This window comes from Mobula hypostoma, chromosome 10 (assembly GCF_963921235.1).
Source record: "Mobula hypostoma chromosome 10, sMobHyp1.1, whole genome shotgun sequence".
NCBI lineage: Eukaryota > Metazoa > Chordata > Chondrichthyes > Myliobatiformes > Myliobatidae > Mobula > Mobula hypostoma.
Window position 1 is genome coordinate 62,303,101 of NC_086106.1, and position 20,363 is coordinate 62,323,463.

General features: G+C 37.7%; 1 protein-coding gene across 3 annotated transcripts in view; it reads left to right on the plus strand.

The window, feature by feature from the left end:
* The window catches only part of aifm1 (apoptosis inducing factor mitochondrion associated 1), a 62,723-nt gene that overhangs the window by 25,321 nt on the left and 17,039 nt on the right, over positions 1–20,363 (plus strand). For all 3 annotated transcript variants that reach the window (XM_063060607.1, XM_063060606.1, XM_063060608.1), the window contains 5 exons: positions 5,106–5,236; positions 7,073–7,163; positions 7,409–7,493; positions 9,797–9,873; positions 18,474–18,582. In XM_063060607.1, the coding sequence (XP_062916677.1) occupies positions 5,106–5,236; positions 7,073–7,163; positions 7,409–7,493; positions 9,797–9,873; positions 18,474–18,582 (493 nt within the window). The remainder of the gene's footprint in view (positions 1–5,105; positions 5,237–7,072; positions 7,164–7,408; positions 7,494–9,796; positions 9,874–18,473; positions 18,583–20,363) is intronic.

Genomic DNA, 20,363 nt, shown 5'->3' on the forward strand with positions numbered 1-20,363 from the left:
AATGTTATCTGAGCATTTTGTTCTGGGGAAGCAGTTTGAACTTTTGGGATCTGCAGATTTAATAATTGAAGAGGGTGCACTTAGAATGAAGCAGGTAGGGAATCCACAAGACAGCAATAGAAGCATGTTGACACTTGCACTTGTCTGACAAGTCTATGAATTTTGAAGGCTTAGTGAGTAGTGGCAATGACTGCAGGGAGGATGAGCAAAATGACCACGGCATCTGGGGCTGTTCAAGCTGAGGAGTGAAAAATGTGGAAGTGATGTGAGACTGTAATTTGATGCATAAGAATTGTTTTCTAGAACTGTTTTGAGTCCTAAATGCTGTGAGCAGCATGGGTTCAACTAAATGGATGCAAAGTTGAAATAATCTGTATTACTATCTGCCATGTTCAAACACTCATTAATCAAGGGTTCATGTGAGCGGGATTTATAAAGTTAACAAGAAAGGACTGGGCAGCACAGTAAAATTGGTGATAGAGTAAGAGGAAGAAACAACGTTAAAGATGCGAATGCTTCTAATTAGAGTTAAAGTTGTGGGGGAGAAAGCTAACTTTGGAGATCCTTATTTGAATTTACAAATGTTGTTCACAAATATAGGCGAATTGATGGCACAGTTAAAAGTAAATGGGTATGATCTTATTGCTGTTACAAAGGCACAGGTGCTAGGTAACCAGGGCAGAGAATTGAATAGTTCTGAATATCTAACTAAGAGGTAGGCAATTTGGAAAAGGAGGAGGGTAAATAAAGAGTAGGTAAAGGTAGTGGTGAGGATCTTGATGAGTGGACCAAAGAAATGGAAGGGAGTTAGCATTTGTATGTATTATCTGTGGATTCCCAACTATAAAACAAAAAAATTCGTATTCATAGTTCGAACTTCAAACATGAATCTAGTTTCTTAGACTCTGTGAATTTCAAGTATAGAAAGGGAAATTAGATTCATGTTAAAAGGATAATACAATAATCATGAATTTTAACATGCATACACACAGTACAAAAATTCAAAGTATATTTATTATCAAAATATATATATAACCTTGAGATTTGTCTCCTTGAAGGCAGCCACAAAACAAAGCAACCCAACAGAGTCCATTAAAAAAAGTTCATCAAACACCCAATGTGCAGGAAAAAAAGATAAATCATGCAAACAATAAAAGTAAGCGAATAACATTCAAAACTGAAGTATAGGAAAGTGAATCCGCAGCTGCGAAGCCAGTCATCACTGCAGCCAATCCAGGCTGCAAGCCACAGCCTCAGATTAGCGCAGAGATGAATAAAACTTGTGGAGCAGCAAGCTGCACGCCAACCCAGCCCTCTCCTACACCCCGACATCCTGACCCTTTCAATCTGGTCCGGCCCTTAAATCGAGCAAAATGGGCGATCATCCTCGTTCTTAGGCCTGCACCGTGCTGCCTCACCGTCGTCTTGGTTCTGCTGCATTGAATTGCCTCCCAGGTCCGCTCCAGCAATGGCCAAACATTGGCTCATTCCCACTTTTCAGCCTGGACCCTGCCGCCTCAATTCGGCCTGTACCTGCCACATCACCACCATCCTGCACCCTTGAGACTTCAGTTCACACAGTAAAAATCCCAGATTGTACAGCTAGTTCAGAAGCTCAACTCCGAAAGGGAAATTACAAGTAATTAATTACAATGATCATATCCAAGAATAAGTGTGATTAATACAGTAATTTATAGTTTTGTTTGCTACCAGCAAGTTCTTGCTGTGCTTCACCAGTGCCATCTTAAACCAGAAGTACAAAACAAATCAGCATTAACCCACAATAAGTGGTCTAACTGTGACTGACCAGTTAATAAAAGGTATTAAAGCAAATGAAACTGCTTAATGTCACCCAAAGAAAGCTGTAAACCGAAGCGTTGGGAAATTTTTAAGCTTTATAAAAGAGGTTGAAAACAGATAAAGAGCCCGAAAGTAGAATACACCTAATGTGCAGGTTGTTGTTTTCCAAAATTTTGTAGATTGGAAGACAGCACCCTACTAAAAGGGGGAAATAAAGAGAAACAAGTCACACATTCAGCGATTCAGGAACAGCTTCTTCCCCTCTGCCATCCGTTTCCTAAACGGACATTGAACTTGTGAACAATACCTCACATTTTTAATATATAATTATTTCTGTTTTTTGCATTATTTTAATCTATTCAATATACGTGTACTGTAAATTGATTTACTTATTAGGTATTGCATTGAACTGCTGCTGCTAAGGTAACAAATTTCACGTCACATGCCGGTGATAATAAACCTGATTCTGATTCTGAATTCTTTTGGGGCTGCAGCGAGCAGAATAGATTAGAAGGATTCAGTGATATAATGTACAAGGAGTTCAAGGTACCACACATAAGTTTATTGGATAAAAGTAGACCACAATTAGAGCTAATGTACTTGAGTGAATTGAAAATTGTTTAACTGGAGGAAAACCATAAAAATAGAGCATTTTATGTTGGGTGACTTTGACAAATGGGGTATCATGGGGATTAGTGCTGGCACCTCAGCTGTTTACAAACTCTAGCAATGATTTGGATGAAATGCTACTGTGAATAGCTAAGCGAGTAAAAGATGACCTGATTTCCAAAAGGCATAAAGTTAAAGATGACACATTTCTTTAATACTTTAAGCAAGATTACTTTTTTATTTCCATCTTTTACAGTTTCAAAATAACAAAAAAGGAAAAGGGCCCGAAACAAAAAATTTAGACACCCTGCATGGCAGTACTTAGTAACACCCCCTTTGGCAAGTATCACAGCTTGTAAATGCTTTTTGTAGCCAGCTAAGAGATTTTCAATTCTTGTGTGGGGAATCTTTGCCTATTCTTCCTTGCAAAAGGCTTCTAGTTCTGTGAGATTCTTGAGCCGTCCTGCATGCACTGCTCTTTTGAGGTCTATCCACAGATTCTTGATGATGTTTAGGTCAGGAGACTGTGAGGGCCATGGCAAAACCTTCAGCTTGCACCGCTTGAGGTAGTCCATTGTGGATTTTGAGGTGTGTTTAGGTTCATTATCCTGTTGTAGAAGCCATCCTCTTTTCATCTTTGGCTTTTTTACAGATGGTGTGATGTTCTATTTTAACTCCATCAGTCCACAAGACTTGTTTCCAAAATGCATCAGGCTTGTTTAGATGTTCTTTTGAACCTTTTGTATAGAACTTTTTGGCCATAATGAGCAAAGGTATGTTTGGAGAAAAAAGGGTGCAGAATTTCATGAAAAGAACCTCTCTCCAACTGTTAAGCACGGGGGTGGATCCATCATGCCTTGGGTTTGTGTTGCAGCCAGTGGCAGGGGAACATTTACCGGTAGAGGGAAGAATGAATTCAATTAAATACCAGCAAATTCTGGAAGCAAACATCACACCGTCTGTAAAAAAACCAAAGATGAAAAGAGGATGGCTTCTACAACAGGATAATGAACCTAAACACACCTCAAAATCCACAATGGACTACCTCAAGAGGCGCAAACTGAAGGTTTTGCCATGGCCCTCACAGTCCCCCGACCTAAACATCATCAAGAATCTGCAGATGACCTCAAAAGAGCAGTGCATGCAAGATAGCCCAAGAATCTCACAGAACTAGAAGCCTTTTGCAAGGAAGAATGGGCGAAAATCCCCCAAAAAAGAATTGAAAGACTCTTAACTGGCTCCAAAAAACATTTACAAGCTGTGATACTTGCCAAAAGGAGTGTTACTAAGTACTGCCATGCAGGGTGCCCAAACTTTTGCTTCGGGCCCTTTTCCTTTTTTGTTATTTTGAAAGTAAAAGATGGAAATAAAAAAACTTTTCTTGCTTAAAATATTAAAGAAATGTGTCATTTTTAACTTCATCCCTTTTGGAAATCAGTTCATCTTTTACTCACTTAGCTATTCACAGTAACAGAAATTTTGACCAGGGGTGCCCAAACCTTTGCATGCCACTGTACACAACCTTGAGATTCATCATCCTACAGGCAGCCACAAAACAAAGAAATCCAATAGAACCCATTTAAAAAAGACTGTCAAACATCCAATGTGCAAAACAAAAGAACAAACCATTCAAACAATAGAAAGTAAGCAAATAACATACAGAACTAAAGTTCCCAGAAGTGAGTTTACAGGCACAAAGCCAATATGTCACAGCAGCAGGTCCAGGAGGCTGTTAATTACAGGCCACAGCCTCAGTTCAGCATGGAGACAAGCAAATCTTGCCAAACAGTGAGGTGAACACCAGCCCCAGCTCCGACACCCTGACCTTTTCAATCTGGCCTCGGGTCTCAATTTGGCCCATACACATCGCGCCACAACTGTCCTGCACTTTTAACTTCAGTACACATTGCAAAAATACTAGGTCGTACAGGCAAGTTCAAAAGCTCAACTCTGAAAGGGAAGTTACAGGCTAATGATTGCTTGGTTGTTTTCCATAAAAGGTGTGATTAATTGAATAGTCAGTTTTCTTTGCTGCCAGTAATTCATCGCTGTCTCTCTCTAGCGCCATCTTAAACTGGAAGTTTTAAGTTTTAACTATAAATTAAGTGACTGCAGAGGGGATTGATCTAAAATTCCAGCAGGATTTCATTTAACTATGTTGGTAGGTCTGGAGCTGCATAACGGCCAGTTTGAAAAAGCATGTCAGATTGTCTACCCTGAAACATAGTAAATCGCACTAAATGGCACTTGATAAAATAGTTGCGACTCTTTTGATTGCCCTCTTCCCCATTCGCAGATATAGTTTTCCATCATTGACTGAGGTCAAGTCTGTAAACTCCAGCATTCCCTTTTAAAACCTTTAGCTGCCTTTCTTTTCTTTCTAAAGGGTTTACTAAAACATGTCTTACACTAAGTAGTGGTCAGCTATCCTTATACCTTTTTAGTTGGGTTGCCAGTTTTTTCTATGACCATCCTCCTGTGGAGTGCCTCAGACTATTTTGCTAAGTTGAAAGCATTACTGTACAAAAAAAACAAAAACGGAAATACTGCACGTTAACGGCACCCATGGAGAGAGAGAGCATTAATGTTTCAAATCCATAACCTTTTCCAGCATCTGTAATACTCTGTAATTAGATTACCCTTTGTTGCTGGATCATAGTTTGGATTCTCAGGTGCTTAACATGTGTATGTTTTAGGTTCTTATCATTACTGAAGAGCCAGATTTGCCGTACATGCGGCCACCTCTTTCAAAAGAGCTTTGGTTTTCGGATGACTCCAGTGTTACCGAAACACTGAAATTTAAGCAGTGGAATGGAAAAGAAAGGAGGTATGCTTTTAATATTTCTGAAGTCTTGAGATAAGAGTTGTTCAACAAATGTACCATTTGTTTTCAATAGTAATGCTTGGAAGTTGACATATGATGTAACTTGATGTTTTCACTTTTCCTTTCTCAGACAAGTGCTTTGGGCATATACTACACTGCAGTTAATAACATTTGACAGTTTTTTCCTATGAGGTTTAAGGGAGGAGTTGTGTGTCTTTCAGGTTTTAAAGTAGCTCTTGGCACTATCCTGAAAACAATATAAGGGACTATTCAGGACACCACGAAAATGCTTATTCAATAATCAATATGAAATAGATCACCTGCACGTAACTACATTGCTGTTGGTGAGAAGTTGCTGTGTGCAAAATAACTGTCTCCTTTTCTACATTATAATTGTGTCTGTATTTAAGGGGGCATCTGGCTGTAAAATTTGATTGTGAGGTTATTGCAGTTTTAAACAAATTTATGTTCATTTTGCTATCTTTTGGGGTTTGTGCTTAATTTGAAAGAGGAAGTAAGCATTCAGGTTTTCTATACTGAGAACCTGCTTAAATTAAATCTCTAACAAAGCTGAAATATATGTGACATTAGTAGTTTGTGTGGAAATACTATGAACTCTAGTCATACAGTCATTTGGCCCACCCTGTGTTGACGTTAATGTTAATCTTATTTTCCAGCATATGGTACTATGCCTTAGCTTATCCAGATACTTCTTAAATGTTGTGAAACCACCTGCCTCCACCACATTCTCAAGCAGTGTTCAGTCTGCTACTCACCTTACACCTGTGCCTTGTAGTCTTAGACTCCTCTGCCATGGGTTAAACAACTTTCCTATTTACCCAAAATATGCCTCACAATTTTCTTTGCCCCTGTCAGGTCTCTTCTACTCAAATGCTTCTCAGAAAAAGAGCCAAGCCTATCCAATCTTTATTTTCTTGGTTATATATTTTTTAAGGAAAAATTTCCATGTAATACTACTTAAATAAAAATACAAAAGCAGTGATAACTGTTTTTTAAATATTGGCCATGTATAATCTTTAAAATAATTTGTGTTCAGCATGTACCTTTTGAGTTGTTGCAATGAAGTTACACCTAGCGTCTGTCAATCTTCTTCACTTCATCCCACCAGTTAAAATAGCTTTAAGAAATGACATTTTAACCATATTGTAGTGATCTGAAAAGAGCAATTTGAAGCCAGACTATATTTAACATTTGGCTGGTCCTGCAGTTTGCCTGATATTGTAAGCAACCTTTAAGAACAGAGCCACTAGCTGGTCAAGTATATATTAATTTATATTTTTGAACTGAATTTGTGTTCTTTCTAATTAAATTCTAATTAATTAAATTAAAGTCTCAAATCTGTAAATGTTAGTACTTTTACTCTCCTGCTGCTTTCCATCTGAGTCTCACAACCCAGATTAGAAACCACTGGTTAAAGGGAGTAGGATCCCAACATGTTTAGTGTTTCGTTCGGTTATCTGCCTTGTAGTTAGGTACTTGAACACTTGAAGCAACACCATTTTTTGTTATATCTTGATAGATACGTGGTTTAATTTGTACATGCTTCACAGTTTACACATATCATTCTATAAACTGGATTATATTTCTGCAAAACCATTGAATGAAAATCATTGTTAAGCTTGTATTATCTCCTTTACTTCACTTGTCTGCAGAAAGTTATGAAAATGATCGAAAGTGAGTAGTTTTTGAGGCTTAATAACAGTAAGTTAAAATATTGAAATCTGTGTGGGGAAACAAAGAAAACTGCATGGTTGTTTCAGATGATTCTTAGAAGGTTTTTTTTTAGTAATTTGCTCTTTTCCTTTTTGTTTTAAACAGTATTTACTTCCAGCCCCCTTCTTTCTATGTTAGTCCTCAAGACTTGCCTTTTGTGGAGAATGGAGGAGTGGCAGTGTTGACTAGAAAAAAAGTAAGTATAAAAATCTAGATTTAGTAATTTGTATTAGTTAATGCTTGATTTGACCACACTTTTAGAAACAGTAGCGTTCAGAGCAGAGTTTATTAAATGATAGAAATGTAATTTTTAAGTATTCTGATTACCTTGTATTTCTTCTGAGTGTTGGCCTGTGAATTTGAACTGATATTGCTATTTAGGTGCGCTGTTGTCAGAAAGCGTGACCTAATTACAGGATTTTGTTTTGTTTCCTTTTGTAGGTTGTACATATGGATGTCAGAGGGAACAAAGTAAGACTAGACAATGATGTGGAAATAACATATGATAAATGTTTAATAGCAACAGGTAAGCATCTGATTTTTATTAATAACATTTAGAGCTGAGTATAGTTTTAATCAGTTATGAGCTGTATTTTAGTCATATGCAAATTTTATATCCATCAATATGGTTGGTGATGTACACTACTGGAAAATATTTATTCTTATCTAATAAAAATGTGAATCTAGAAGAGGTCTGCTAAGATTGTTTTGCTGGAAGTTGGAGTGCTTCTGATTTTCTAAATAGGTCTCCTGTGTTGTTATAAATATCACAGAATAGTATGGACCTTTTTGACCCACCTTCTCAAGGGATGGTTGCAGCTACATGTATGATTGGATACAGGTCTAATATTAGTGCAGACTGACACCATGCCAGTCTATGCTAATTCTATTTTCTTACATTAGGCTTGTATCGGATTGTATGTGCAGCTACTACCATCTGTGACACCTTATCCCAGATAACCACCACCCTCTGTGAAAAGCTTCCCCTCAGATGTCTACCCCACCCCCCACCAACCTTATACTGCTTCCAATTCTTGATTTACTACCCTAGGAAAACAATTCTGCCTATCTATTCTCCAACATCTGCCCTTCCACTGATTAAGGTTTACTGGTCTATAGTTTGCAGGCTGGTCAATACCAAGCTCTCCTTGCATGTGCTTAATGAAAATGCAAAAAGAGGCCCAGTAATCTCCCTTACTTCCCTTACCACAAGTTCTCTTGTATAAACATCAGAGTACTCGTTGATACCAATTTCCTATATCTGACACATACTTCCTCCTTTTCCCTGCTCAAGCCTTCAATGTCCATTGTTCTCTGAATTTACCTTATTTTCCTCTTACTATTATTCTTGCTATCTGGCTTTTTAAATGCCTCTCACTTAACGAATGTTGTTTTCCCCTTGATTAGTTGCTCTTAATCTACTTCTGTCAGGCCCTGTTGTGTGCTATTGAAATCCTTCTTCATGGAGCTCCTTGCATGAAGCAAAATGCAGTTATGTCTACCCTGGTCCTCTCACACTTCCCCTCTTCTTCTCCTCTAGTGGACTGGCCCATTCTATCTTGTACATATGAGTCAATCTTCCCATGAACTACATTGTCATTCTGGGCAATGCAACCTTCTGGAGTCTTGTATGAGTCCACAGAATGCCTCTGTTCCCCTGAAAATCAAGCCCTTCCACTATTGTCATAGACTGTCTTCCTCCATTCTGTACAGCAGAATGAATCGTGCTGCCACTGTTCTGGCAGTTGCTGGTTTTCCTTTATGGGCCACCTACCCCTAGCAGTAGTTGTTAGGGGAATTGCCACAGGGATTACTTTCCTGCCCCCTCTTGCAGTCACCCATCTATCTGGCTGAACTCGCACTGTGACCATCTCCCTGAAGGTCCTAACTGCGACATCTTGTGGGTCCTGTATGCTCCTCTATAAGCCCAGCTGTGGCTCTGCAGTCTGAAAGGAGCTGGGTAAGACTGCAGATGCTGGAATCTGGAGAAACACACCAAGTGTTAAAGTAACTCAACAGGACAGGCAGCTTTACGGAGGGAATTTGCTTCCCTTCATAAATGCTGCCTGACCCACCAAGTTCCTCCAGTGCTTTGAATATTGCCCAAAGGAGGTGCAGCTGGACTCACTTCCTGCAACCATGCTATCAGGGCCACTTGGCTTCATAATTTCCCACATGTCACAGGAAGCAAGTGGTCTGCTGTCTGCCATTCCTAATCCTTATGATGTACATTTTTTTTTAAAAAACTACCTAACTTTACTATATTGCCATTTAGCCTTGCTGAAGTCTCTGCACTTTGACCTCAACCACAGCTCTTCACGCTCAGAAACATCAGCTCTAGTGTGGCCTTTCCTGCTGTTCCTACTTCTATTTTTATAACTCTTGTTTAGCGTCACTCCTGTAGCTATTGCCATTACTGTTTACTTTTGTAGGTATTGCCTTTGTCCTATATGTATGAAAATATTCTGGACAATGATTATGAAAAAATAATGTGCTCAGAAACCTTTTTATGAATATTCAGTATTTCATGTTATTGGTCTTGTAATTAAAGATTTATTTGTAAGTGTGTAACTTGGTGCTTCCCCCACCCAACTCAACTCCAAGCTGGACTTCTAGACTGGTCTCATTTACGTCATGAAAATATGGCGTGAGATCAGGAATTAAGGAGAAGGATGCAAAACCACAACAAACCATCAACATTTTGTTTTATTCCTTCCACTTGTGTTTTACTAGTGACTTCCTGGACATTGGAAAGTTTATCTTATTTATTTGTATTCACCCCTTTTGTAATGTGTTTATTCTTATTTGGTTTTCTGCTTGCATATTTAGGTGGAATTCCACGTAATCTTCCAGCACTTGAAAGAGCCGGAGAAGAGGTACAAAAGAGGACAACTCTATTTAGGAAGGTAAATGTACAGTGTTTTTCAATTTTACATTGTACCAGGATCCCATTTATAAAAAATTTTATTGTTACTTTCCTGTCAGAGTCCATTTACCAGCATTTGGTTTGTGAATTCTTTTGCATTGCTGATTGAAGCACTGATCTGTATACCTAAATGTTCTGAGAGCATGAATCTTTTTTTTTCCCAATCCTGATGAAGGGTCTTGGCCCGAAACGTCGATTGCACTCTTTTTCATAGATGCTGCCTGGCCTGCTGAGTTCCTCCAGCATTTTGTGTGTGTTGTTATGAGAGTGCCTACTTTCTCTATCCACATTCGGATAGTGTTCTTCAGATTCCAGCCACCCTTTGTGTGACAAATCTCCTTCAATCCCCTTTAAATCAATTATCCTCTTCCTTAAACTTATATCCATTAGTTTTTGACACCTACTGCAGGGAAAAGTTTCTGATCATCTACCCTATGTAAGCCTCTTATAATCTAGAGTATCTGTCAGGTCCCCTTCAGCCCCTCTGCCCCAGGAAAACAAAATAACTAGTCTCTCCTCCTAACTGAAATGCACCATCCCAGGTAACATCCCACTGAAACTCTGGTTTAACCAGATTCCTGCTGAATCTCTAGTTCAGACACAAAGATAATTGTATATAGGATGCAGGAGCATTTTATTTTCATCTCAGTCCTTTTAAGTTTGATGATGGGGGAGATGGTAATAAAAGCTGGCTAGCATCCTCCTTTGCTTGAGTTGGATTAATTGGCTTCAAGCACAACGGATAATTGGTGATTTTCCTTTAATGTGCATGTGCATGTTACAGGACATGCAGATATGTATGGCCAGGATAAAGTTGTTGCTATACAGTCTAGGTTCATGAATGGCCAATTTGGAGAACAATAGCAGAGGACTGCCCTCAGCCATGGAAGCATCATGTTAACTAGGAGGGCACGAAAATAAAATTAATTGGCATTGCAGCATACTGTTCAAATGTAACTTCTGATTACAAAAGCTGCACAGCCCTGCACTGTCATTTGCTTATTAAGTTGTTGCTTTAATTTGTATTATACCTTGCTGTGTTGGAAATGTTTATAGTGTATAGATTATGCTGATAATGAACATAAAATCAGTAAAGAAAAGCAATTTCTAAATCCAAAGCAGAAAAAAGCCAGAAACTAACATATTACAGCTGCAACAAGGAAAATAAACTCTTGAAAAATTAATGTTTCTGTATTTGTTCCCATTTTGCATATTAAAATGCATTAATATTCTGTGCTTGAGAATTATTTTGTTTTCCTGTTATTCGTGCACACATCAAGCCTTCCAGCTAGCATGTTTCTATTACAAACTGTACATCGTGGAGTTATGTCATGGGGCAAAAAAAAGCTATGAAAATGTTTAACCTCTTGTTTAGTTCTGTATTTTGTTTTTGAAGCTGTCCAAAAAAAAGTATTTGTTTAACAATGGAATTATAGCTTTGAAGCATTTGTACTACTGACACTATAAATTGTCACTTCAACCCTTATTTACCCATCAGAACCTTACTCCTTTTATACAGATGGATACTTATAGGCTCTTGTTTTCTTACATCACAAAAGGAAAGATAGCTTCCTGGATGATAATTCACAGTTGATAGTCACACAGCAGATGGTATTTAATCCTGCCAGTGCAAGGTAATGCATTTTGGGAAGTTACATAAAAGTAAGACATATAGTAAATGTGCTAAGGAATGTTGATGAACAGATGATATAGAGTATAAAAGCTGGAGTGAATATTGCAACTTCACAATATACTGGTTAGATTTCACATGGAGTTTTCGAATGCACATTTCTGTTTGCCACACTGTGGAAAGAATTTGGTTGCACTAGAGAGAGTGCAAAAGAGATTCACCAGCATCTTGCCTGGTACAGAGGGCTTCAGTAATGGGGAGAGATTGGACAGATGGTATTTGTTTTCCCTGGAGCAAAGGAAACTGAGAGTGACGTGATAGCTGTATATAAAATTATCAGAGGCACAGAGAGAATAGATAGGACCATTTTTCCATGATAAGGATATTAAATAAGATGAGAGGAATGAATTTTGAAAGGGATTTGATGTTAAAGATTCTTTTACACAAGATGATTGATATCTGGAATTTGCTGCCAGAGAAGGTGATGGAGTCAGGTACAATTACTGTGTTCAAGAGACATTTAGACATACTTAAATAGGCACGACAAAGAAGGATATAACTATATATAGGTAAATAGGATTACTGTAGATAGTTGAGCACAGCTTGAACATGGTGGCTGGGCTAAAGAGCCCATTTCTGACTCTAGCTATGACAGTAAATCTCTGCCTACTTGGCCATGCATGAAACAAAGAAAGCTGGGTTCCCTTGAGGTTTATTGCTGCTGTGCATAATCTGTCCCTGCACATACTTCCAGCAGGCTCTTCATAACATTCAGGGAGGTGGGCCTTGTTTTTCTTTATTCCCTTATCAGTCACTTTTCCACCAAGCCTTCTCAGATGTTAACTGAAATATTAATTCAATTAATATGACTATTGCTTGCATATTAAATTCTGACTGGAAGATCAGGAGGCATTCAAATCTGCATCTTTTTGGAACATATGGGTACACAATTCGTAGATTTAAATTGTTAAGCTATGAATAAGTTTGATTAGATGCAGATTTTTGTGATTAAATCTGTGCACCAATCACTGCTGTTGAGTTTCAGAACACATTCAACACTATTTCTCATGTACCACACTGTACATGTGGCTCATTCTATAGAGGTAGTAATTGTAAAAGCATGATGGAAAACAAGACGTGACAAGAATATGACGTGTACAGAGTGAACAATGTTATTCTTTGTTTCACTTCTGCTGATCATAATTGAGAAATAAGACGCTGAAGGATTGAATCCTGCTAAATTCATTTAACCTGTAATCATTTCTAAAACCTGATTATTAGACCTACATGACTGCAATTAATCTGAGGCTAATGAGTTAATGGAATGCAATGCAGAAATTAATGCAGCTACCTCAGTTCAGGTACCTGGTTCAACCTTGACCTCATCGGTGGTTGTCCGTGGGAAAATTATATGTTCTCCCTTTGGTCATGAATGGTTCCCCTGGATATTGCAGAATCTTCCCACATCGCACGAAAGCCATGATACGTTAGGTTGAATGCTACAGTAAATTTCACATAGCAGTTGTAAATGACAAAAGGATCAAAGTGATGGGCTATGGGCATGTGAAATAGAATGAATTTTAGGTATAGGGGAAATGAGGAGTCAGAGAATAGGGTGGAAGGATTGCTCTGCTAGGACCTATAAGGCAGTATAGCTACCATCTGTTTTGTAATGAATTCATGTTAAGGAGTGCGGGTAGTTGTTTTACTACATATCAATAATGTCTTAAGACAGAGGAATCAGATAGGCCATTCAAGTTACAGCCAAGGAGATAAAGGAAGATTAACAGGTGTTAAGCTGAAGAAAGAGAGTTGTGATGTGGCTACATTGTTGTGATACTCTTGGGTGCGATTGAAGTTGTTGAGGATAAACACAGCAGAAGATGTAGAAGCAGGAATAGGCTATTCAGTCCTTTGAACGTGCTCAACCATCAAGTAAGGTTGTTATTTATCTTTTGCCTCAATATCATGCATTATCCATTTTTGTCTTGATTTCCCCTAATCTGTTTTGAATGAATATATGACTTGGTGCTCATGGGCTTTTGGGGTAGAGACCGATTTGTGAAGAAATTTTTCTTTGTGTTATACCTACATAGCCTGCACTGTTTTCTGAGACTGTGATCTTTTAGCATTTGACTCCATGGTCAGGGCAAATATTCTCTTTGCATTTGAGCTCTTGAGCCCTGTTGAATTTTGTAGCCTTCAAGGAGATCTCCTTAAATTCTTTCTAAACTCCCAGAAATGTAGGTCTGGTCTACTCAATATCTCCTAATTTGGACCCAATCTACTGAATTTTTGCTGATCCTCTCTGTCGAGAACACCTTTTTTAGTTCAGGAAATGCAGTCGGCACATAGTACTCTAACTATGATCTCATTAAAGCCCTAAATGATACAGTCAAGCATCTTTAGTTGTGTACTCAAATCTTCTTATAAAAACAGTTCACATACCATTTACCCTCCTAATGCAAATAGTATGGCAAATGGTGCTTGTTGCACCATTTAAACGACACCAAGGTCTACGAGCATCAATATTTCCCAGTTTCTCACCATTTAAAATTTTCTCTGACTTTGCTTTTGCACCAAAGTTCAAAGTAAATTTTAGTATCAAAGTACATGTATGTCACTATATACAACTCTGAGATTCATTTTCTTGTAGCCATACTCAGCAAATCTATAAAGTAGTAAATAACAGGATTAACGAAAGGGCAACCAGGGTGCAGAAGACAACAGACTATGCAAATGCAAATATAAATAAATAGGAATAAATAACAAGAACATGAGATAGTGAGATAGAGTCTTTACAATGAGATCATTGGTTGTAGTAACATTTCAATGATAGGACAAGTGACTGTAGTTATCTCCTTTTATTCATGAACCTGACGGTTGAGGTGTAGTAACTGTTCTTGAAACTGGTGGTATAAATCCTGAGACTCTTGCACCCTCTACCTGATGACAGCAGTGAGAAGAAGCAAGCCTGACTTGGGTGGTGAGGATCTCTGATGGATGCTGCTTTCCTATGACAGTGTTTCATGTAGATGTGCTCAGTAGTTGGGAGGGCTTTACCTGTGATGTACTGGGCCAGCCACTGCTTTTTGTAGGAATTTCCGATCAAAGGCAATGCTGTTTCTATACCAGACGGTGATGCAGCCAATCAGTGCACTCTCCACTACACATCTATAGAATTTTGTCACCACTTTACTTAACACTTCATATTTTCTGCCTTTAATGCCAACATCTTGCAATCATACACCATTTTTTAAAAAAACTTTATTTCCTCAAAATGGATAGAATCAATAGAAAGAGGGGAAGAAACTAACCTGATCTTGTCTTAGTTTACAGATAGAACTATAATTCAATTCAATTGTGTAGCTAAACTAATATTCCATTTTGAAGCAGAAGATTTTTTCATTTTTAAAATTGTGTGGCCATGGACGTGTCGCCACAGTAGCCTTGCTTTTCAATGCCTGTGATCCCTGATCGGTGTTCAGTCTTTGCTGCTGTCTGTAAGGAGTTTGTACGTTCTCTCCGTGACCATGTGGGTTTCTTCCAAGTACTCCAATTTCCTCCCACATTCCAAACATGTACGAGTTAGCTTTAATGAGTTGTGGACATGCTATGTTGGCGTTGGAAGCTTGGTGACACTTGTCGACTGCCTCCAGAAAATCGCAAACAAAGCAGTTCACTGGATGTTTCAAAGTACATGTGACAAATAAAGCTAATCTCTTTACAGAATATGACTTCTGCTTTCAGAAAAACACTCGTCATTAAATAATTTGTAAAATCAGCTATATTGCTAACTCAGTTATATGCACTGATAATCCTATCAGATTTTGAATTAAAAACAACAAAATGCGAACAATTCTCACAGTTGGTTCGGGAGGATATACTTAAAAAAGTGTTATTTGTTTACATGAATGTCCTTTTCTCAGAACTGAAAATAAAACAAGTTTTACATTACAGAGGACAGGAAAGGGGCAGGAAGAACTAAAAGCAGTGTATGATTGAGTTGAAATTAGGGAAGAAGATGGTGGTTGAAAGAGGCAAGTAAATGCAAGTGAAAACAAGATGCATTTGTGTGATACAAAAAGTATGGGGAAACAAATTAAATGTGAAGTTACCAGAAGAAGAAAAAATTGGCAGGGGTGGGATTTCAATGCCTGAAATAGGAAATTCAAGGCTGGCATGGCTGATTATCTGAAATTATTGAATTCATTCAGTCCAGAAAGCTGTAATGTATATAGACAGAAGATTAAGTTCTGTTTCATGAGTTTCTGCTGAATGTCATTGAAACATTGCAGGAGGCCAAAGACAAGTCAGAGTAAGAATGAATTGGAGGATTACACTAACAGACAACTGGAAACTCAGTCAGTAGAAACTGAGCAGAGACATTTAATAGAGATAATTCTATGTGAAGGAGACAAAATGCAATAACTAAATTAGAAGTGTAAGTTACAGTATTATCTAGAAAAATTGAGTTCTCAGGCAGCACAAATGGAGCAGGTAAAATAACTAGGTCTGTGCTTCTGTAATAGTTTGGAACTGTTGTTGGGCGGGGTGGTTGAGAGAAAAAGTAGGTGTTTTTGTGTATATCCAAGTGAACCAGAAGATCCCAAAGGGAGCAGTTCCTTCAGGCAGCTGTAAAGGAAGGAGTGGCAATGTGCCTGCTGATGGCATTACATTGGTAGTGTTGAAAAATTTAGGTTTATTTTCTGAAAGTGAGGGCAATGGGGAATCCTTTCCTTATTGGGAGAGAAGGAGAGCAGAAATATAGGAGGTGGAACAGCTGTTCAAGCCTTGTTGGCTCTGGTAGAGGTGAAACTATAATGGAGGAGAAAGGAGAAGCAAACTTTGGCAGCATTAATGTGGAGGATAATGTCTGAACAAATACAGTAAAGATGCAGGAGCTGGAAGAAACTGAAATGGAGCTCTTTCACAAAGCAGAATAAGAGGAAATAGACAATAGGTGCAGGAGTAGGCCATTCAGCCCTTTGAGCCAGCACCGCCATTCACTGTATCATGGCTGATCATCCACTATCAGTATCCAGTTCCTGCCTTATCCCCATAAGCTTTGATTCCACTATCTTTAAGAGCTCTATCCTATCTAAATCTAACCGAGTAACTCTGTAACCTAGTGTGCTTAGGGTGGATATTAGTAGCTAATTTCCATCGTAGAGTAGAGATTGATGTCAAGAAAAGCAAAGCAAGAGTCAGAGGCAGACTGTGTGCAAGTTAAACTATGTCAGAAATTAGCTAGCAAAGGTATGAGTATAGGAAGCAGTCCCAATTCAGTCATCAAAGTACTGGAAAAATACATGAAAAGAGAGACATAGATAGGATTAAAATGAAAATGGTTCCATGTGTGACAGAGAAAGGTGTTGGTTGAACCCATGAAGGTTTCCATAACTAGATGGGAATAGATCAGTGGATTTGAGGCGCTTATGAGTGCAGTCTTTACAACATAGTTCTAGTAGCTGTTCTTGATGTTGAAAGTAAATCAAATGTTTTCTCTACAAAATGGTGGCTGTCAATCTTACTTGTTTTCATTTTTCAGATGCTACAGTTGAACGATTTTATTTTGTATTCCTGTCATTGACATTTTGTTCTGTCATTTTCCATGTCTTCTATGTTGTCTATAGTTATGTTTTCTGGGCTGACCTCCTTCGTGTCATCTATGTAACCTTTTGTTAAACAACTTTTAACAAAATTACATTAATGTTGTATCTGCTTCACAAGCACATAATCTGAAGACATCCTTGCCATAAATTTTGTGTTAGTTGTTTCATTTAATGACTAGATTTTCTAAGTGATTTTAGTGTTTGAAACTAATGGAGTCTGAAGCTAAAGCTTGAATTTCATTGTTATTTTAATTTTGACATTGGGACGCATTCCCATCCATATTAAATTTCAAATTAACATTTATAATACTCTATTCATATTCATAACAATTTTTTAATCTAAAACAGTATTAAGATCATATTGAAAGTAATTAAATATTCTAGATTGATCTTAAATTTGCAAGTAGAGAGCAAAATTACACTCCTAAGTATCTAGATGTGAATTTGAAATAGCAAAATTAGTTGTAAATAATTGAATAGTGAGATTCAAAGGTCATCTTATCTTGGAAATGGAACGCTTTTAGATTTCCTTGAAACAAACTTTCTCCAGGTTTTAATGCAATACAGAATAGTAAGTATGTTGAAAATATGACTGCATCTAGTTGCATTTTTTAAACAATTATTGCCAACTGAATTTATTTGCCTAAAAGCATGCAAGTACCCTAATATTCCTTGGACAAGCATGGCACATGGGTGCTGAAGGTAGTTTACCCAATCCCCAGCTTGAAACTTAGTTGACATTTTTCAAAATGTGCTGGTTGATATCCTTGCTCGGGCTTAGTTTAGTGTGAACAGCTGTGGGTGTTCTGTGTCAGGTTAGTGTTGGATGACTTCTATGATGCTGATACATCAATTCAATTTTCAATTGTCATTGCTTGAAGTAAAGGTCAATTTACGTAATGTTATACTTACTCTGTTGAAGGTTTCTAAACAGAAATGTAAACTGTTTATTTTCATGGATGCTGCCTAATCTGCTTCATATGTTTGGTTTAATCCTAGTTTGGCAACAATCAACTCTAAACTAGCATTGTAACTGCAGTTATAAAGATGGCAGCTGCATGATTTGGAATTCACAATGAACTGGATGGAATTGATGCTCTCTGCTAAAATAGTTGAGAGAGCTTTAAACGCATACTGTTTTGAAGCTGTAACTACCCTGGAACATACTCAGCAGAGATATTGGTTGGGAAAGAGCTAGCAATGCTTAGCATTGTCATGTATATCTTCTGCAAGTGCTGGAGGAAGAAATTAAATGTCAGTGAAAAATTTTATGTTATGCTTTTTCTTTTAGAGAAGTAAACAGATTTTTCTAATTGCCTTAAATTTCTTTTACAGATAGAAGATTTTAAATCATTGGAAAAGATTTCAAGAAATGTGAAGTCTGTTGTAATCATTGGTGGTGGATTTCTGGGTAGCGAATTGGCTTGTGCTTTGGGAAGACGTGGTATGCCTTTGAGTTCATTCAAGTGAGATAGACTGGATTTATTTTACACATAGATTTTCAGTAAGAAATCTAGAGCAGAAGGTACTTTTGAGTTATTTAGCAGAGCACAATATTTTGTAAAAGTGAGTTTGTTCCATTTCTTACAGTACCAAGTTCTGAATTTTGATCACTTAAATAGCCTCAGGACAGTTATGATTGCACTGATCGTAATTCACATCCACTGGATGGAAAGCTCAACATTAGTAAATATGAATGCACTCAGATTTAAACCAGTCAATATCACATACTTATTTTCATGGTCTGCTTGTTGCTGACAAGGACAGATTTTCAAACTGAGATTTAGATATATTAGAATGGTGTTATCTGCTGTTCAAGTAACATCTCTTCTTAGAACGTTTTTAGTATTTCTTGCTAGAGAAATGCCTGCTTTTGTTTTCTATAACAGCTTTACAACAGCAGTGGCAGGTCTCCTGATAGTTTATTTTCCTTTACCGTAAAACCTGTCAGTCCATTTGTGTTTAATTATCTGAAGCATACCACTATCTTAAATGTAACTCTATAGTGGTATTGTAAGAAATAGAAAGAAAATTTAAGCAAATCTGGAACAGTATTGAAAAGTGTGCAAGCTGCTTTGTGTTCTGTGATTCAGCTGTCTGTTTAGTGTTTGAGTGATAATGAATGTCCACGGGTGAGAGGTTTGTAGAGTTTTCTATGTCTGGACAGCACTAAGTGCAGGAATGACAATTTTCTCTTTTAAAAAAAAACAGCAAATAAAGCATTAATAGTCCTTTCAGTATAGGGTTATCTAAATCTGTGGCCTAAGATTTGCAGATGAGTAATGCTTTTCAGAATGATGCTTTGCAAATGATGCATAAAAAATTCTACTGAAATGCTGGGCAATAAAATATTATTCCTTCTGGGAATATTTGATTGTGATCCAATAGAAACAATTCCATTTATTCCATAAAGTTAATAAAACAATCATGCATTCACAATTTTTAATTAGGCCTTCACAATATATTGTCCCCAGTTGGAAGTTGTTTATCTGTATTAGAACCAAGCAATAATCTTAGTTTTGTGTTCTTTTCCCAAAAACTTTATTTCCCCCATTTAAGGTGGTTTGGAAGAGAATGATAGTATGGGTGGAAGTGACTTCAGCAAGTCCTGTCTTGTATTATAAATATATTCTTCGGAATTGTTTTAGAATGTAGAGCAGTACAGCACAGGAAAAGTCTTGTCAATCCACGATGTCTCTGCTGACCATACTGAAAATTATATTAATCCCAGCTGCCCTCACACAGTCTATGTCTTTTTGTTCCCTGCCCGTCTGTGTTTGTCTAAATGTCTCATGAGCATTGCTGTTATATCTGCTTACACCATCTCCCCTGGCTGCAACACCTTCCACTGTCCACGTGGAAAATAATCTTGTAGTGAATCTCCTTAAACTTTTCATCTCTCACTTTAAACCTAAAACTTCGAATATCTAACTGATTACCCTATCCAAGCCTCACATAATTTTATATGCTTCTATGCCCTCTTAGCCTATGACACTCCAGAGAAAACGATCCATATTTGCTTAATTCATGTTTGCACCCTTTCCAAAGTCTCCACATCCTTCCTGTAGTGTGGCAGCCCAGAATTGTACACAGTACTCCAAATGTGGCCTAACTAAACTTTTATAGAGCTGCAAACACAGCTCCCCAACATTTCTGCTCACACCTCAATTAATGAAGGCAAGCATACTGTTGTCTTTACCATCTATCCATTTCTTTTTAGCTATC